Below are 21,019 nucleotides of genomic sequence, written 5' to 3' on the forward strand. Positions count from 1 at the left end.
TATTTTATTTCTTTTATATAGCTTGATGATTTGTAGTTAGTAGAACTAATATACATATTGTTCTTTGTATTTATCCTATTATAATTTTTATTTTGGAATGTTGTAGGGCTATTTCGTGGTAGGCGTACAAATTTATAACTTTTATAACGTGACAGGTGGTAGATCCAATTTAATTTTAGCGACGCCTAACATAATTTGATGAAAATGACTTGTCCACATTTTTTCTTAGAAAATTGGTAATTGCATGCGGCACCAAAAAAGGAAGATTGTCTACTGCATGCGGCGCCAGACAAGGAAGATAGTCTACGTGGGGATATGCCTGCGATTTTGGGATTCCTTTTCTATTTTATAACAATTAGTTAATTAAATTCTTTCATTTAATTTTGAAAAATCAAGGGCTGTGATTTTTTTTTGAAATCTTGCCTTCTACAAGGTAAGGAACACTAGTAAAGAAACGACTTTTGATCCACTTCGAAATTTGGCTTTAGTTCCGGTATTTTTCGCGCCCGGGACTAGAGAAATCTTTAGTCCCGGTTGGTAGCTACAACCGGGACTAAAGGTCCCTGCCCAACGGTTACCGAGGTGTGTCAGAGGCACGTCAGTGCGAGAATCTTTAGTCCCGGTTTGAGATATGAACCCGGACTAAAAGTGTGACTTTTAGTCCCGGTTTGAGACACGAAGCTGGACTAAAGGTACCTTTAGTCCCAGTTTATGTCTCAAACCCGGACTAAAGGTGTCTCCAAACTGAATTTAAAAGGAAAGCGTATCTTATCTAAGTTAGATGTGTGGTGGTAGGTGAGATGGTAACACATGCAAGAGCTGAAGTGGGAGGTCGTAGGTTTGAATCTCTACGGCTACAACTTTTTTTTTACCCAATAAACACCTCTACTCCCGGTTGGAGAAACCAGGACTAAAAACCAAGACCTTTAGTTTCGATTTCATAGTCCCGGTTCTAAAACCGGGATTAAAGGGGTTGAGAACCGAGACTAAAGCCCTTTTCTCTACTAGTTGAAGGTACCGTAGCAAAGCCCCCCCCCCCCCCCACCACCCCCCACACCCACACACACACACCCACACACACACACACATATATATATATATAGACACACACACCTGTGCATACGAGTGATTTCACATAAGCAGGGAATGCCATTTCATCAAAGATTCTTGAAATTTCTTTGTAGTGGAATTGACGGTTCCTTTTCAGTAGCACCTCTCAAGCTGCCACATATCTGATATCTTGGTACCCACTTTGCATGGAATCGCTACCCTCTTTCAGATGCTCCTTATCCATACACAACAGAATGCCACCTGTATGGCCAATATATATTGAAATATTAATTAGAAAATGCGACTTCGGAGCGCAGCATCGCATACCTCTTCCATGTCTGATGGGGCATCAGGGCTTTGCTTTGGTTGACATTCTGGACATACAGGATAAGAACTAGTCATACAGGGCATTGGTATACTGTGCTGTGCTGTTCATAGTGCCTTTATATAGAATCTTGTTTGCCCCGTGCTGACTTGGCTTCACTCTAACAAGATTCTATATTCGTCTTAGCTTGGCAACTTCTGTAGTGGCGGCCACCATCAATATCGCTGAATTTATGACTACGTGTAGGATGATATTATCCGAACGTGAAGAAATTAATGGATTTCCACTTCAACAATGATATCTGTGAATGAAGTTCGATCCACGCCCTGTTCGTTTGGGCTGGTTTGGCTTATAAGCCATGGCTGAAAGTACTATTGACTAGTTTGGTGTGAGAGAAAAATACTGTTTGTTGGCTAATAAGCCATGGTTTATAAGCTAAATCAGACTGAGCGAACAGGCTGCCAAGAGTTGCAATGATGTACCAGACTATAAACTTCATAGTTTCATTTCTATTAATGAACTTTAGTTCATCCCACACTTCACTACTACTTTGTTGAATGTCCTACAGTTCACCCAAATTGCATATCCGAGACTACTACATGCATGACGAGCTGAGTCGACAATATCATCAGCTTAAAGCTTATTATATATCCCTTCTCGACATCTCATTCTTTCTTTCTCTGTCTTCTGACTAGTCGAATAGGAATATAAGATAGGCTGAGTAAGATCCCCAAGCCTTATCAACATCCAAGGTCGACTCGTTTCAGTATCAGGTAGCTACACTACTGTTACCGTCCAAATAAGTATTCCGTACTAGTACATACTAAACCTTTCGGTGTGAGTTGCAACCCAAGAAGCTTTGGCAATTATCCAAACCCTCCCTGTCGGTTCGCTGCAAAAAGCCTCGCTCTCTTGCCATCACATTTATGTCCACGCCTATATAAACTAGCCTCCCTGCACCCAGTCCTAAGCAAGAAAGCACAAATACTCAAAGCATCAGATATACAAGAAGCAAATCGCACATCTTCTCTAGCTAGCCTAGCTTACATTAGTCACTTCGAAGCAACTCTGTTAAACCAGGGTTGTTTATTTCTCGCGAACGATCGACAGGACCCTTAAGTAAGTTTGATCCATGGACCAGGTGACAAGGCTGGCATCGCAGCGTGCAGTGGTGATCTTCAGCACGAGCTCCTGCTGCATGTGTCACACTGTGACGCAGCTCTTCCGCGAGCTCGGGGTGAACACGATGGTGGTGGAGCTGGACAAGGACCCGCGGGGAAAGGAGATGGAGAAGGGACTGGCGAGGCTACTGGGCCGCAGTGCCGGTGTACCAGCGGTGTTCATCGGTGGCAGGCTCGTCGGCTCCACAGACAAGGTCATGTCGCTCCACCTTAGCGGCAACCTCGTCCCTCTGCTGCGCAATGCGGGGGCACTCTGGGTCTAGCTGCTTGTAGCGCCGCTATTATGCTCTGAGCGAGTCAGCTATTCGATTAGCTGACAATATATAAGTTATACTAGTTCTGTCGATAATGTTATGTCGATCGCGCCATCGCGGCAAGGGGCTTCAGTATTTTGTAAGCGTACCTGATAATGTGAGGAGAGTGCTACTTACCTGTTACCTCCCCGAAAAATGCACGGCCATAGTCCATAGGCATACATGCATGTGATGTGACAAATGGAAGAGCTTCATTGTCATTGCTTACTATATTTTGTAAGAGTGTCTTACTGTCTCATAATGTGAGGAGTCAGATTGTTTCCTCCGGGAAATGCATGCACTGGCGAAGGACATACATGATAGCGACGGAAGAGCTTCATTCTATGCTGGTCGGGTACATTGCAAGTTTGCAACTAATTAACTGAAAGCGTGGATTGTTTTGGGTATCTTCCAACGGTTTCCATTAGGCAAATCGGCAAGCATATACATGGGTAACCAATCTACTCATGGTGGCCCATGGCATGGGTAGGGTAGGCCCTATATAGGGAGAGTATATTCAGTAGCCAGCTACAAAATAAGTTATTTCGTAGCCACCTCCATTTACGATAATTTTATATACTAATTTACGATAATGTCAATACATATTTACGATAGTTGGATTACTCTAACACATGGAGATATTTACCATAACATTACAGTAAACTACTTAGTATGGAGTTACTATAATATCGTAAATTAACATAGTAATTATCATAACTCAAAGTGGCTACAGAATAAGTTATTTTATAGCCAGCTACAGGGTAGTAACGCTCTCTCTCTCTCTCTCTCTATATATATATATATATATATATATATATATATATATATATATACACACACACACACACGGCAAGGCACATGTGCCAGCAGTAGTGCCTGGTCACATGTGAATGATTATATGTAGTTTTGATGATTTAGATTGCAACCCAAAATCCCTGTATAGGTATCCGCCAAATATCCAAAATACCTTTATATGAAGAACTCAACCCAAATACCCTCAGGGGTCCAAATTTTTTCTCATTGATCCAATGGACCCGGTGTCTTCTCGACTCTGTTTCGTCTCGACGCAAGCTCTGAGATTCCACCGTGTCCGCTGATCTGCAACTCTAGGTTCCCGCCAAATGTTCAAAATACCCTTATATGAAGCCCTTAACCCAAATACCCTCAGGGGTACAACTGTCCAAATTTTTTCTCATTGATCCGATGGACCCAGTGTCTTCTCAACTCTGTTTCATCTCGACGCAAGCTATGAGATTCCACCGTGTCTGCCGATTCGCCACTCCCTGGTTTTGAGGCCCAAACCGGTCAAACCCAGCGCCGATCGTTTTGAGGCCCAAACCATCCGACCATGCCTGGTATTGAGGCCTAAACCAGAAAACCCTCATTCGATATCTTTGAGGTCTAAACCATCAAACCGTCCATCTCCGATTTTGAGGACCAAACTGGTAAACCCTCATGCACGCCTCACTAGGCGTGACTCACCGATGTCGACGCGCACCCGGCCTCCGCCATGCTTTACGCCTTCGCCTTCATTCTTGACTTGAATGGCGCCGTCTTCATCACACATGTAGATGCGTATCCGGCCTCCGCCATGTGCCACTACGTCATCATCCTCCTCCTTCACTTGGTCGATGCTATCTTCATCACCCATATACTCTTGCGCTTGTTCCCAATGTAAGTCACACATGGTCCATTCTCTGGCCTCTAGTCCCTCAGTCCAAGCCCTCTTGTCCGTCTTTCACGGCTCCCGGCCGGTCCATTGTGCACGGACTTCACACTTGACCCTTCTCCATTACCGTCGACCATCTTGACGCACCCGACACCTTCACTTTCACAAGCAAGAGACATGTTGCACGACATACACAACACAACTCGACAACTCCGATTAGCCATTAGCATAATCAAGCATATATGAATCATCACACACACACACATCTCTACCATGTGTTCACAAGTGCCTTATAGAAATGCACGAGTTTGAAAATATGGCTGGTTGCTACCAGTATCAAGATATGGTGACTAGTTGGCAATGGTAATATCCCTCCAGACAGTGGCGGATGCACGATGCGGGATAAGGGGGGGCTAAAACAATGGAGATGTTGATTTGCATGAAGATTTAATGGTAAAATCAAGCTTTTGCTACAGTGATTAGTGGTGAAATCAAGCCATTAGGGGGGCTGGAGCCCCCCCAGCCCCCCCTTTGGATCCGCCCCTGCCTCCAGAGCCGAACGATCTTTATGAATATAAACTTGTTTTATTGATACTTTGGGGGGTGCAAACATATAGCCCATTGTATTATGAGATATCGTAGGTTCATGTTTAAAACCCCAAGACCTAACCCTTGCTACCATGTCCAAATTATATAACAAAACTCTGTGTTAGGTTAAAACTTGTTGCGTACCTTAAGTACTCAAACTTTCCTTAATAACTGTTGTAGTATGGAGCGCTACGACCTATGGTGAAGTTGAAGATCGGGTTATCCGAATACCTTAACTGTCTATAGGGTAGGTTGGGCTGTAAGCTGATGTGCTAATGGCCTATGGATGCCTTTGTGTAAGTGAAGGTGTTCAACTCTATTTTACTGATACGATAAGCATGAAGATTCCAAAAAGGGGGTCGCTACATCTGTCATATGATATATGCATTCCTCAAAGAAAATATAATCTACATACAGAACGTTAGGTATTACTCTCGATCATAGGAGGCCTGAATCTGTGTAAAACCCTGTGATCTTTTCCATAGTGTACATCCTGTGTAGATCAGAATTCACCGGCGGCAGAACACCTCTGTTAGCCCGTGTACCAACCTTTGACGGCTTGCGTTCTCAACCTGATATTAAATGGACATTACGCCAGTGCTGCAAATATTCACATGCAATTCACCCGTTACTTGCAACCTCATCTATTTTCACTACAGTTCTACACGTCATAGGTTCAGAGAAGCAATATCATCTGGAAACTGGAACTGTTCTTGATGAGACCTCTGCATCTGCATATATGCTTTGTGAATTGTCCCATCTTTGAAGGTTAAGCAAAGTATCCCCTCTAGCTCTTCGCTCACTCAAAGGACATGCTAGCCATATAATAGGGAACAAAATCAGCAGATTTATAAAAGGGAAATCATACAAAAAAATACCACTCAATTTTCATTCACTTATTTTTCGTTTGACTTTTGCTTTGGTCAATTCAACGTGTCCACTTCAACAATTTGCTGTGATGCCTGTTAGTATGTGACTCTGGACAGCACTTGACACTTCTCTGCAAGTCAGCAGTTGACAACTTGACATTCCAAGGTACAGGTGAATGTGATACAAAATTAAAGATTGGATCCGATGTGAGAATCTCCTAAAAAGGATTGGTAATTTTTGTGATGCTATGCCAGAGGGAGGGACCCATAGATATTGCAACGCTTAGCTTGTGCGAGCATGGTATCTTTCTTATGGATGTAGTCAATACGAATTTGACAAATTAAAGAAAGCATGGTTTAGACAGCAGGCGCAAGTTCGGTTATATTCTAGGGCCTCCGCCGTGGTTCCTATGCTGAGGCCTTCATTGCTACATTTAATTCTAGGTCATCCAAACACAGGTCGGCTAGTAAAAGGTGGACTAATTTTTAGTGCAGCTATTGTTAGCAGTTTGTCTCAATAGTCTATATATCCAATGCAAACAACATAGGGCTAAACTTTCATGTATCGAAACAACACATGACTAAACTTTAGTAGTTAAATTTTTACCTAAATTTTAGTTGGACTGCTAAGAACTAGTAGTTTTGATGATCCAAACAATTTTTTTGTTGAACGCCTGATGATCCAAACATGCCCTAAGTTGTTTAGTTTCTGAGTACTGGCGTACTGCCTCTTCATCTTTCCCGTTGGCTGTTTCTCTTTTTATGTATAGATCAACCTAGGGATCTTTGGTACATGCTGCGGGTGTATAGCTAGTTGTACACTAAACGTTTTTTTTCTGTTAATAATGCAATGACATGAAGCTCTTCTACGCATTTCAAGAAAGAGGCATAGTGTCATAAGCCTAATTTTATCAACAATGAAACCAAAGAGAAGGTATCTCGTTCTGAAATTAACATGCTAATGAATTTGGTATTATTATTTCACACGTTAACTATAAGTAGAAACTTTTTATCGTCCTTCTCAAATGAAAAATTAAGAACTACCTTTTAGCAAGAGTGAATCAGCAGTCTACTACAGAACGTATGTTTAGGGACGGTCAAAATTGGTCCCGAGAGGCAGCTGGAAAAATCATATCTAGTCATATTTCTAGAGAGGTGGCCCAATTTTGTATCACATCTAGAAATTGTTTTCCAGAAAATGCAAAATAACCGTAAAAATAGTGAAAAAAAAATCCTGAGAGACGCTCACTAGGGAACCCACATGTCGCAAGTCATAGGTCATGTCAAACTCAAGACCTGCACCACACACAACTGGAACGAGGTTCTTTGCCGAGGGCCGGATACGCTCGGCAAAGAAGCCTTTGTTCTCGGCAAAGGCTTTGCCAAGAGTTGCTCTCAGCAAAGGCCGGTCGGCACAGTACCTCACGGCAAAGGCTATTTTGCCGAGAGCCGCATCTCGGGCTCTCGGCAAAGGATTTGCCGATGGTTAGCCGGCCGTCGGCAAAAATTTTCGCCGTGACGGCGAGAGGTCACGGTAAAGTTGATCTTTGCCGAGAGCCTTAGCAAGCTCTCGGCAAAGAATTTCTGAATTTTTTTTCCAAAAAACTTTGCCAAGCGTCTGTCAGAAGAGCTCTCGGTAAAGAATATTGACAATTTTTTTTAGACATTTTTTTGCCGAGAGCTATGGCTCAGTTCTCGGCAAAGGCTTCCTCTTTGCCGAGCGCTATGGTCATGGGCTCGGCAAAGCTGGGATTCTGTGTGTTCCAGAATTTCCAGCTTTGCCGAGGGCATGACCATAGCCCTCGGCAAAGCCACAACCAGTTTTTTTTTTGTTTTTTGCATTTCCAGTCAACAAATAAACATATATATGACATATATATGACATCCACATCACAATAAGCACATCCACATATCAATAACCACATCCACATCACATAATTCACATCCACATCACATAGAAGTCTCGAAGTTCGAAGTCACAAACAAATCTCGACACATAGACAACCATAAGTGTAAAGTTCGACAAGCAACATAAACAAGAGGCATAGGAGGCGCCAAACTGGTCACGGCGACGGTCCAGGCTGAGAAGGCGCCGCGTGCGATCCTGGGGAGTTGACGAGGAGAAGGTTAGGGTCGTTCGACGCCGCCGACTGACGCTACACAAACAAAGAAGATGCAGAACGTGTTAGACAACATAAATAGATAACCCAGCACTACATGTACTTTTTACCACCACGACCACACCACCACCACCACCACCAACCACGCGACACCACCACCACGACCACACCACCACCACCACCACGCCACCACCACACTACTACTACTACCACCACCAACAAGCACACCATCATGCCACCACCACCACCACCACCACCACCACCATGCCACCACAACCACACCACTACTACCGCCAACAACAACCACACCACCACGCCACCACCTCCACCAACCACGTAGCCACCACCACGACCACGCCACCACCACCACCAACCACGCCGCCACCACCACCCACCACCATCACCACTAGCACTAGGTTTCACTAGGTTTTACTAGGTTTTATTAGGTTTGACATTTAGAGAAACTAAAACATTTGTCATACTCACCGGAGTAGAATCAAGCTAAGGTGGAGGTGTAGCCTGCAGCTGACCGAGCAGGAACTGTGGGACTGTTCCACCTTGGGTCATCGCAAGACCCCGCACGTAGGAGAGCACCTCTGCCAGCTGCCGCTGATCCTGCTCCTGCTTGGCCTCTAAAGCTGCCAGCCTCTGCCGCTCGAGCTCCCGCTCGCCTCCAAAGCTGCCAACCTCTGCCGCTACTACTCCCGCTCGGCCTCCATCGCCTGCAGCTGTGCCTGCAACATTTGATGCCAATGTTTCACGATTGCGGAGCTAAGGTATGTAAAAGTCAAAGAACTAGGAATGGAAGAGAACACTTACCTGGAGTGTCGACACCATGTTCGGGCGTTGGCGTATGGCCGGCATTGAGCTCGTGCTCGCTGCTCGGATCTGGTGCAGCGGAGGAACAGAGGTCATGTCGAGGACACCATCGCCAAGCCAGAACTGCCCGTGCTTCTTGCCTTGCCCTACCCTCATCACGAGCTCTGGATCAAGCCGCTCCTCGGTGGTCGGGTCGTAGTCTGGCCCGTGGACTGACCTTGCCATCTCTGTGTATGCAGAGATGCGAGGGGCAATGCTGGCGTTGGTGAATGACTCGGCAGGGACTTCCGGGGTCCAGTCGGTGGCCGCCGTCGCCGTCGCCTTGCCCAAGTGGGACATGGCATATGCCTTGAGGTGACCACAAGGGCGGCCACCATGTGACGCCAACTGCGAGAAAGACAATAACATTGTTAGAGTTGTTGCAGAATTGAGTGTTAGGTTAGAGAAATTGTTTCGCCTTACCCAAGCTTCTGAGAATTCGGAGAGGTTGCGGCTGCCTTGGTGGTGTAGTACTCCTTGCATCAGCAAACGGCGCTCGCGTGCTTCATCATGCTCCTTCTTCCAGTCTTGGCTGAGCCACATGTCCACAATCCTCTCCCAGGCATTCGGATGCCGATTACACAAGTTTGGAATCGCCTACAGGCCATCAAGCGAACGATATATCAGAAGATCAAATTAAGGAACTATGATCACATGCGGAGATGTCTGGGTTTTAGGCATCGGACGTCACAACTTGCTCGAAACCCACTCAATTTTTTATCACAGCCTATACATGTGATGAAATGACACCTCGACAAGTTTCGTGAATTTCGGACTTCGTTTCCATTTTATATAATTTAAAAATACTTTACACGCAAGTTCCTCGCCGTGTTCCGTGAAAACGATGCTCCAAATTTGGCATCTGTCACTGGATACGGTCTCACACCACATGCAATACCATGAATATGATTTTTTGAATCACTCAATTCCAATATTCGATGCACCTGCAGTTCAAATTTGAATTACCAGGAAGAATTCAAATAAATAAAATAAACTTATTAAATATAGCTAATAAAATAAAAAAGCTCCAAATTTTAATATGTACTTTAAGGTACAACAGTAGGAAAAATTTTGGAAGCAAAAAAAGCAAAAAAAAAAAAAAAAAAAAATTTGCCGAGAGCACAGAAACGACACTCGGCAAAGTAATTCTTTGCCGAGGGCCAAATTCTAAGCCTCGGCAAAACAGACGGCATGTGAAGGCCGTTTGCCTGCCGTCACAGGTTTACCGACGGCCATGTTTTGCCGAGAGCCGGACCTCGGCAAAGATAAACTTTTGCTAACGGCCTTTCTTTGCCGACGGCCGGACCCTCGGCAAAGGGCCCGGTTGTCGAGAGGAATTCTTTGCCGACGGCCTGGCCCTCAGCAAATATGGTTTTGCCGACGGCCTACCGTTGCCGAGGGCCGACTCTCGGCAAACCGCTTTGCCGAGAGCCCGACATTTGGCTCTCGGCAAAGACGCTGGCTCTTGGCAACGGGCCTGTTTCCGGTAGTGACACAACACAGTGGGTTGTGACTGAGTATAAGATGTTATCACATAGTATTAACATTTATTAATCTCACACAGACTATTTTAACCCGTAAATAGTGTCAAATGAAAAAAATAAACTACAAAAACTTAAATTTAGTCAAGAATTACAACTTAGTTTAGGGTGTCTCTCCATCCAAGGTTGTTTATTTAAAAAAAATGAATTCAGATTTTGAGAACTTAAATCAAACTTTTGAGACACAACGATTTCAAAAGAAAAAAAATTGAACTGTAAAATTTTAGATCTAGTTGAGGACTACAAGTTTGGTTCATAGTGTCTTTCCATCTGAGATCAATTGAAAAATTTTAAAAAAAATCAAAATTTGAGAACTTAAATCAAACTTTTGAGACCCAAAAATTATTCAAATGGAAATGTCTTCAACTGCAGAGTTGTAAATATTTTTTAGCTCTACAACTTCTATGTAAAACTTTGCATTTATTTGACTTGATTTGAAAATGTTATGATTTTTTATGCTGCACCTATTTGTAGAGACCGGTCATATTATTAACCCTCTAAAAATTGATTTGTAGTTGAGCATATTCTAGAGGCTGCCGGTGTTCCCAACTGCCTCTAAAAATAGAGGGTTCTTTGGGGGCAGCTAGAGGCTGACCATCTCTGAAATTATTTTTAGAAACAGTTCTTGATAGAGCCGTCTATAGAAAAAAGGGATGTCTCTAAGTAGTAGTAGTTCGTGCCATGTTGAACTGCTTTGTGTCATAGGTGTTGCCTTTACTGCAATAGTGTAATCTTTTTTTTGCCGTTGTTTTCTTTGTATATGTTGCTCCCATTCCTTCCTTATTATGTGAACATTGCACATGTTTATTCACTGCAACTTGCTATATTTCAGGTGCCTGAAATATAGTATGTTTTCAGGCAACGATCTTTACCGTTGACTCATGAGCATGTAAGGCTGAGATTTAGCTGGATGGAGAAAAAATCAAGGCAGGAGTGGATATGATATCGCCTGATAACTCAGGCATCTGACCATTAGGAAAGGTGTTATTCATTTGTAGCTTAGCGGAAGTTATTTTACCTAATTACTTATTCCATGTGAAGTAAATATCTCCAGCTCTTCTGGAAATTAAATCTAAGTTAAGTGTTATACCTGCAGTTTGACCTACTTATTAGATCTCTCCTTGAGTACAACCGTACGTACCAGCTGAAAAGAATAGCTTTTTCCTAACCGATGATCTAGACACCTACTTGTTGCATACACAAGTGATTTGACCAAAGCAGCAAGCAGGGAATGTCTTTCCGTTATTGATTCTTGAAATTTCTCCACTTCTGCCTGTAATTGTCCACACCCATGTGTTACATGGTTCCTTCCTTTTCAGTAGCAAGTTACAAGCTGCCACATATAAGATCTCTTGATACCCACTTTGCCTGGAATCCCTACCCTCCCTCAGATGCTCCTTATCCATACAAAATACCACCTTCATGGCCAGATAGCTAAACATTAAATTAGAAAAGGCGACTTCGGAGCGCGGCATCCCATACCTCTCCATATCTGATGAGGTGTGGGGGGCATGCTTTGGTAATGCTAGATGCTGGCGACACCGGATAAGAACTAGTCCTGGAGGCCACCGCTGTGCTATATATGCCTTTGCTGTGCAATGCATGGGGCCTGCCTCGATCTCTATCAACGACTCTATGCATGGAATCCATCAGACTACTCCATGCTGACTTGGTTTTGACGCCGACATGATTCTCTCCAAGGTCACGTACATAAGACTGGGCAACTGTGGTATTATTGGCAGCCGTCGTCAACCTAACTGACGTTATGAATCCATACGGCCGGTGACCTTATCTCCCTAAATGTGAAGAAACTTAGGTTGGCTTCGATCGTGTTTTTGTACCCAGCTGCAGCGGTGTGAAGCACATAAGGAGGTGGTGTTAGAGGCTTGCTGCAAGCTGGAGAACGTGGCAATGCGTTTCTTCGCGTCGTCCATGTCCTTTTATTTGCATAATTGAGTTTTGATCCATTATGTTTTGTAAACTTGTTCCTGTCGTCATGGAGTGATTTACTATAATAAGGTGGTCTGATTCATCTTCTTCAAGGATGAAGCTGGGTGTTCTTTCTATTATCTAAAAAGTAACTAGTATCCTCTATCCTGCAAGAAATCAAGTTGTAAGACATCATTAGTCCGACTTCCATAGTACATTCAATTTGTTTCATGTTTCATTGACATATGACATGTTTGGTTGGCTTGACGCCTAACTTTTGCCACGAATAATGATAGACAAGTGTGCCTATAAAAAAAAAGTGCAGCGAACAAAATGGTTGCCACACTTTTGGTTTGGTAAAAAACAGTCATTAAATGGAGGCACATGACTAAGAAAGTTTGACAAACCACAATATGGCGTGAAACAAAAAATATACACCTAAGAAATTGCCAGACTAGTAATCAACGATCCAAGTACACTATATGCCAAATATGTATTAAGATTATGAAGGTGGCATATAGAGACATGAAAATTTTACATTTACTTTTTCACTCCAAAGAAGCAGCTGACATTACATGTGATTAGTTCAGTCCCTGTTTTCTACTCCTCGAGTAAGGCCATTATCGATCTCTTCAAGAGATGTGTTGATTCCCTTGGGTGCTCTTATGTAAAAGAATGAGTCTCCCTTACCATATATGCTCGTGTAGTTGGAAAGAGTCGCTAAATGTTTCAATTCTGCGTCATTAATTAAGGTGTTTTCTTTATGCAATTTTGACATAGTGAACTTTTGAAACTTTGTTATTAAAATTGGAGAGACTAACAATGCAATTATATAGTGTATCTGTAAATTGTGGTGATTAATCAGTTTCAGGGTCTCATAGTTACGTCTTCTTCTTATTCATAGTTGTAGCTGTAGTTGTTGCTGCAACTTTCTTGAATCTTCTACAGCTCACACAACCAAGGTTTTTTTATCGGCCGAAATTTCCGGAAATTTCCGAAATTTCCTTTCTATCCACAGGTCCGATAAAATTTGACATCGGCCAAATTTTTCCCTTCTTTCCTGCTTCCACACAGACAACCCAAATTCACCCGTGCGACAATCCCACACTATAATGTTTTATTCTTGTTTTTATCTATGAACAAGTGATGTTTAATAACTTACGAATAGTTTCAAGTCAAATTCTACGGATTTTTTTCAAAACAATTTGAATTTTTTTTTGAATTTGGTCCGATATTTCCAATATATCTTGCTTATCCTATTTATCCATGACCTCCGATAAATTTTTATTTCCAATAATGAAAACCTTGCACACAACTCAGCTCTTATATGTAAGAAGTCTAGATGACCATGATCTCACCGGCGGCCGGCATCTCTATCCTTTATCCATCACCCATTCTCTCTCTCTTCTGACTTGTCGAATGGGAATCAGAGAACTAGAAAAAGCAAGAGTCCCAAACCTTATCAACATGCATGGACGACCATCTCGGTATCCTGTTGCAGCCGTCCATATATTCCATATTCTACACTAAACCGATCTGTGGTGTCGCAAGAAAGAGGCTTGGCCATTATCCAGGCACTCCGGTATCACCCACCTTTCGCCAGTCATCAGGATCGCTGCAAAATCCCTCCATTGCTGGCATTAGCAATGCACATTTCCATGCCTATATAAACCAGCCTCCTCCCGTCACCAGTTCTAAGCAAGTAAGCAAGCACAACAAGTACTCAAAGCATCTTACAAGTGGCTCTTCTAGCTCAGTCTCGCCTACAATTTTCTCTTCTAAGTCTTATTTCAAGTTCCTTTTAATTCGCGAAGCCGATCGCAAAGATCATATAGCAATGGACCGGGTGACAAAGCTGGCTTCTCAGTGTGCGGTGGTCATCTTCAGCACGAGCTCCTGCTGCATGTGCCACACGGTGACGCGCCTGTTCCGCGAGCTCGGGGTGAACCCGACGGTGGTGGAGCTGGACCAGGACCCCAGGGGGAAGGAGATGGACAAGGCACTGGCGAGGCTGCTGGGCCGCAACCCCGCGGTGCCGGCGGTGTTCATCGATGGCAGGCTCGTCGGCTCCACCGACAAGGTGATGTCGCTTCACCTCAGCGGCAACCTCGTCCCGCTTCTGCACAATGCCGGTGCGCTCTGGGTGTAGCCGTGTAGCATATATAGCTCCGGCGGCTGCTCTGACGGAGTCACCTGATATATATCCTGGACAATGGTTGCACGTCCATGCATGCATGCTTTCTATCAGGAGACACACGGAGGAAAGTAGTAATGATTAATTAAGCAGGCCTTTTTTCTGCACTGTAATAATAATCTACAGAGGGGTGAGTGTTGTATCAGGGCCTTTTGCGCCGTAATATAATGCATATACATATGTATGCACTACCTCTTTTTTGTTATCCGCATCAAATGTTTCATCGTAGTATCAGAAGTATTTGATGTCAGGCGAATAGCTTCAAATTGCTGAATTGGGAGCTATACATAGGAATCTGGCATGCCCCTCCCCTTGTTGGATTCGACATAGTGAATAATGCCCAATTTGGCGGCTGGGGCTCGCTTCTGCAGCTTTAGCTACTCAACACCGGACAGAAACATCTCCCAATCTCTTCCAAACTAGTCAGATTCTCTAATTAACTCTGCTTAGCACTGTTCACACCCACGTACATAACCAAAATAAACCATAAATAATAACGAAATCCAGTCACACACCAGTAAGACAAGAGAGAGAGTCTGACTTGTTTATTTTTGAGCAACACTCTAAAAGCATCCTATTTGTTTTAGCTTCTACTTTTCAAACCAAAATTGATAAGAAGATTGCTATGGTACTCCTTTTACTTAATAGAAGGTAATACCTCAAATAAATCATGTCATTGTTTTTTAAATTAATTAATTAATAAACATAGAAAAAAGAAAAAAATCTCAAACAACCCTCATAGAGGCATCTGGTATGCCTCTATAGAGGCGGGTATACCAGCCACCTCTAGTTTTCCGTCTCTACAAATTACCTATTTGTAGAGACGGGTGCCCAGCCGTCTCTAAAAATATGGTTTGTAGAGGTGGCTGCCTGGCTGGAGACATCAGCCACCTCTATAAAACAATCTGCAGAGGCGGCTGTATGCAACTTTTCCCGCTAATTCTTTGAAAATTTCCCACCAAAATTCAAACATAATTTGTGATTCGAGCGCAAACATAAACATATATACACACAACAAAAAATACTTATCATTGGATTAATATGTTCAAAACCATGGAACATATGCTACATGAGTATTAATAATGTTACGTTATAGCTACAATGTCATCAATAACCTAATTTTAAACCCTGCCACTGCCGAAGATGTCTACAATCTTTCTGACGTCCTGTCGCAGACTTTCGGTCATGGAATTTGCCGTTCACATGTACTATGTCATCCAAGATAAACTGGCAGATGTCGCTAATGATCTCCAGTAGGTCGTCGTATCTGATTTCCTTGCTCTCAATAGGAACCTCCTTAGGCCACTGCATGAAACAAAATTCAAATTGACTTTTTTGTATAACTTATATATATGTATATATCCTCCAACTAGTAAGATGAAGTAAAGTATGTATCTACTTGCCCTCTCGGGGTGTCTCTGGTATCTCCCTTTTGCCTTCATGAACTCACACTCGTAATATCCACATTGTCCACTTCCTGAATGTTGCTTGTGGCACTACGTTGATGCATCATGTTGCGTATCAAAATATAATCCACTGGGACAGGAACATATATATTGCATCCAAAAATAACATAGTATATGGAGACTTACCAGCCATTTTGTTTTGATATACAATGCATCCTTTTTTTCAGGATTATTTTTCCCTCGAAGTTTGCTAATATAGAGCTTGTGGGACATAGGAGGAATTTGTGCCAGAAGCCAAGTGCACGGGCAGATGAATCGGAGGATGAATCCGAGTGTGCATTGACGGATGAATTGGAGGACGAAGCCATGCCCGACGGCGTCAACGAAGATCCGTTCGATCCCATTGAATATGGCGATGTGTGGGCGCTTAGCCTCTTCCAGAAGAGTTACTGGAGGATGAATGCTGTGCTAATGGAGCTCGGTCTGGGCACCGTCAGCAGGCCGCAGGAGGAGAAAGTGACCAATTATGCCTATGCTTTTCACCTACTCACCGATAACCTGAACAAACTGTCGGGCACCCTGAAGGCCTCCACCAAGGAGGTGGCTGACAAGAAGGGAGTCTGAGTAGCAAACATGTAATTATCTTAATTATGCTATGTTAATTATTATGACAATGAGAATTTACTTAATTATCATGCCTGTCCATTGATTTATTATCATTTTAGTTTTCTTATTATGTGTGCGCCCGTACTGTATCGACGCATGAATCTCTTCGTTCACCTCTTTCTTTCTTCGTTGGTTCAGTTTTCTTGTGGGAGGAACCGCCGCCGAGGTGCTGCCAGGTATGAGATAACAAAGCCATATCATACGGTGATTTTTAGATACAAACCAACACTCCACCGGTGGTAAGGAATAGCCGTGAACCTGGAGATCAAGAACAACGCAACACCTCACAAAACTTCACCTTCAGTGAGGTGCTCTACATTCCATCTTGCAACCCTCACGGTCAAGGGATGTAGATATGCTTCTTGACAATGAGAGATGCAAGATTGTATATAAGCCACCTAATCTTGAAGGAGCAACTCACAAACATGAACCCCAACACCATCTCAGTGAGGTGCTTTATCTCACGTTTGTGTAGCCAAGGCAAATACTATGACACTTAAAAAATGGAGGGAGTAACAAGCATCATAGTGTTGAGGATATACCCCTGGTACCACAAGATGGTAGAAGATATGATTTAATAGGATTTTTATAGATATTGTAATCCAAATAGAGTACCTACAATATAGCCGACTAGGATACTTTCTTTGTAACCTTAGCCCTCTAGACTATATAAGGAGGGGCAGGGGTCCCCTAGTCACCATCTAGATCTAGATACAGATCCTGGGCTTAACCTAGGGTTATCTCATGATCATCCAATCAATACAAACCAACAGAACACATGATGTAAGGTGTTACGTCATATTGATGGCCCGAACCTGTCTAAATCTTGTGTCTCTATTACCATCTAGTTCCTGTTCACGCGCACCTCTCCATACAATCTACCATCGTGGGTATACCTCTCGGTGGACCATCGGCGATACCTCGTCAACAATTGGCGTGCCAGGTAGGGGGTTGCGTGCTGATCCCATGGAGAACCAGATGGCAATTGCGATCAAGAGCTTGACGGACCTCAAGATCAACAACATGTTCCTGGCGATGGCCCTATGCTTTCGACAGCTAATACATGCCGTCGTTGGAAAGATGCTCGTATAGTAGTAGGTCTGCCGCAGTGTTCGATCTCGAGATAGTACACAAGAGTGTCACCACATTCACGAGCCGGATAGTGTTTAGGTCCACACCTCCAAGTCGGTCGAACTCGTGCTGGCATGCCCATAGGCATTTCTTGGGACCAAATGCCCTTACAACTGCTATACATTCAGGGAATATTCCCTGGCGACATGGGCTTGCTTGCCATTTGGAGTCACCGCCTACCTCGGGTAGTGCCGGCCTGGGAGAGCCGACCAGCCTCACCTCATGTCGCCCCCTTGACTGACCGAGTGGGCCCTTGGCGGCAGAAGCTGTCGGCTACGCTAGGGCAGCTGACTCCTCGAGTGGCGAAACCTGCAACAGCGACTAAATGAACCATTAATAGCGCTTCACTCCAACTCCACGCCCCCGACCACGCCAATTCAAGTTAGGGTCGCTCTTTTCGCTAGGTTGAAAAGAGTTGAGCTGGCCGCGGGGTGATCACTCCTCTACTGCTCGGGCAACATGACGAGATTAGATATGTTGATTCACTAGTTGTCGGTGAATCGGCGTATACCACGTTGTTGTTCATGGCCTAAGCCTTCGAACACCGGGTCGTCGCGCGAGCAAAGTTTGGAGTGGAGCGAGATGAAAGGAAAAAACACGAGCGGAACAAGATGGGTAATTTTATTGATCTTGTTTTCCTCTCTCCCTTACACTCCCCAATGGGGGCTATTTATATATGCCCGTTGGCTTTTCTTAGGACCAAAATGCCCTTACAACTGCTATACATTCGGGGAATATTCCCTGGCACCATGGGCTTGCTCGCCATTTAGAGTCACCGCCTGCCTCGGGTAGCGTCAGCCAGGGAGAGTCGACCAGCCTCAACTCATGTCGCCCCCTCGACCGACCGAGTGGGCCCTTGGCGGCAGAAGTTGTCGGCCATGCCAGGGCGGCTGACTCCTCTAGTGGCGAAACCTGCAACAGCAACTAAACGAACCACTAACAATGCTTCATTCCAACTCCATGCCCCCGACCGCGCCAATTCAAGTCAGGTCGCTCTTTTCGCTATGGTGAAAAGAGTTGAGCTGGGCGCGGGTATGGGCGGACCTTTACCCCTGGACCTACCACATTGCTCTGATGAGAAGTGAAACAGAGCAGGCATATCACGAAATAGGGCGACTGGCGCCGCTTTTGCTTCGCTTTGACGAGATGAGAACTCCGTGACACCGGCTCTCTTCCTCTCTCACCATACCGCATTCGGCCTTTCACTAGAGCAAAAGGCCAGGTGCGTCGATAGGACGAGAATGTTCTGGCCCTTGGCGTTCTTCATTTAGCCCGTGCGAGATGCTATGTTCATTAGCAGGGCATTGATGGGGCGGCGAATGAGCCCCACAGGGCGCCCAGAGGTGGGGCCTACCCCCAACATTAGCCCCTCAGCACCGCGTGGAGAGGCTCTCGATCTCTGCGAGGGTGCCTTTGGCATTCACAAGAGCCATGCGCCATGGGGCTCAGACACCGTCCCCGACGAAGAGTGGGGATCCACAGTGGTGGTTATTATTTTATTATATTTTTTTATTTTTTAGCCATTTTTTGTTTTTTTGGTTTTCGCGCCCTGGTTAGTGTTTCTCGGAAGAATCGTCGCGACGGTTATGCGAACCATCGCACGGGCTCCTCGAGGCACGCACCACATGGTGGGTGCCTATATAAGCCCCCTGAGTTGGAAAGCCATGCACGCTCTTCTTTCTCCTAGCCCTTGCTTGAGAGTCTAGCTTTTGCTCTTTGGCTTTTTGCTCGGGTTTTTGGTTGCTCACTTTCTGCCGCCGGGATCCCAGTCTTCGCAGAGCTCTTCGCAGGTTGGTTTTCGCTTTGTTGTTCTTGTTTTTACTTCATTTTTGTGCATCTATGATATTTTAGCCTTTGCTCCTTTGGCTTCTTTACTATTTTTTGGTTTTTGGGTTTTTGTTTCTTATGTAACTTGCTTGGATAGATGTCAAGTGGGTCATCGTCTAGCGACAAATAGTCCAGTAGGAGCTCATCTGATGGCTCTAGCTCAGGATCTTGCACCCATTCGCGAAGCGGGTCTGAGCGAGTTTTGGCTCAATCAGCGAATGCATAGGACGATAACTTGGTGAAGAGACTGACACTGACATGGAGATTGTGGAGGAGGGTGAAGAAGGCGAAACCGCAGGGCCAGTGCCGTCCGCCGTTAGGGGCCAACCGGATCTAACCCCGGTCACTTATCGCATAGGCTGTTTGCGCATGAAAGAGGCGGATCTCGATAAGTATGTTGAGGCTGGGCTACGGTTTCTGTATGAGGACTTTGTAGTCAAAGTTCTACAATGCTTCAACTTGTAGATCTATCATCTGACTCCCAATGCGTTCGCACGGTTGGTCGTATTTGTCATGGCGCTCAAGATGTCCGGGGTGCACCTTGAGCATGAATACCTTCGCTCACTATTATGAAACTCATTTGCACAAGAAAGTGGTCAAAGATAAGCAAACCAAGACTGAGATGGTGGCTCATTATGGGTCCTATAATTTTGTTCCGAAGAAGACAAAAGGCACCATGCAAATTGTGCCAGCCTACCAGAATAAGTGGCCACTCTAGATCGATTATTGGTTCTATCACCACGTGTGCTCAGACGAGGACGTGAATGAAGCGTTGATGAATGACTTGCCAAAAGCGCACATACTTGTCTCTGAAATGACGCCAATGAAGGGTTTTCGCCTGGCTAAGATTATGGCTGACGGACCGCGTGATACTGAAGCTGTAGATGCCTTTGCTCTAACCTCTTGGTGGCAGATCAGCCGAGATTTGGTGGAGGAATGGATAGCTTGTGACAGCCCTCCATTGAGCCACGAAACTCAGTTTTCTGATTTTGACCGAAGAGATGGATACGTGTTTCCGCGTCTCAGTGTCGCACCGTCGGATGCTTTTTCAACCGATTTCAGCTTTGTGAATCTCATAGAACACAAAGCCAAAGAAATTATTGGATTTTATGGCTATAGGGAGCACAAGGGCAGATGCTAATCCTTAGCTAGGAAAAGAAGATTGAACCGCATTTTTGACACGATGGGCCTTCACTATGGTGACCGGTCAGATCTTTCGACCAGCCTTCTGGCTAACGGCGCTACCCCCATGGTCGCAGGACCAGAGGGCAAAGAGGCAGAGTGCAGAAGGTGACAGCTAGACAAGGGACGAACACCGCTGTAATGGAGTCCCGCAAGCAAAAGCTTAGCTGCCAAGGTCGTGGTCTGGCAG

General features: G+C 44.5%; 2 protein-coding genes across 2 annotated transcripts; both read left to right on the forward strand.

Annotated features, from left to right (window-relative positions):
- Positions 1 to 2,330: 2,330 nt before the first annotated feature.
- Positions 2,331 to 3,082, forward strand: LOC136458274 (glutaredoxin-C1-like). Its single transcript, XM_066458241.1, has one exon. It carries the CDS (start codon positions 2,508 to 2,510, stop codon positions 2,817 to 2,819), a length of 312 nt encoding a protein of 103 aa, XP_066314338.1. The 5' UTR covers positions 2,331 to 2,507; the 3' UTR covers positions 2,820 to 3,082.
- An 11,026-nt stretch (positions 3,083 to 14,108) lies between these two features.
- On the forward strand, positions 14,109 to 14,822 carry LOC136458275 (glutaredoxin-C1-like). Its single transcript, XM_066458242.1, has one exon. The coding sequence runs from the start codon at positions 14,261 to 14,263 to the stop codon at positions 14,570 to 14,572; it is 312 nt and encodes a 103-aa protein (XP_066314339.1). The 5' UTR covers positions 14,109 to 14,260; the 3' UTR covers positions 14,573 to 14,822.
- Positions 14,823 to 21,019: the final 6,197 nt, after the last annotated feature.

This window comes from Miscanthus floridulus, chromosome 6, assembly GCF_019320115.1.
Source record: "Miscanthus floridulus cultivar M001 chromosome 6, ASM1932011v1, whole genome shotgun sequence".
In the NCBI taxonomy this organism is placed as follows: domain Eukaryota; kingdom Viridiplantae; phylum Streptophyta; class Magnoliopsida; order Poales; family Poaceae; genus Miscanthus; species Miscanthus floridulus.

Bases quoted from the DNA above. Each gene is read 5' to 3' on its own strand.
- LOC136458275 (XM_066458242.1), top strand. From the start codon at position 14,261: ATGGACCGGGTGACAAAGCTGGCTTCTCAGTGTGCGGTGGTCATCTTC.
- LOC136458274 (XM_066458241.1), top strand. From the start codon at position 2,508: ATGGACCAGGTGACAAGGCTGGCATCGCAGCGTGCAGTGGTGATCTTC.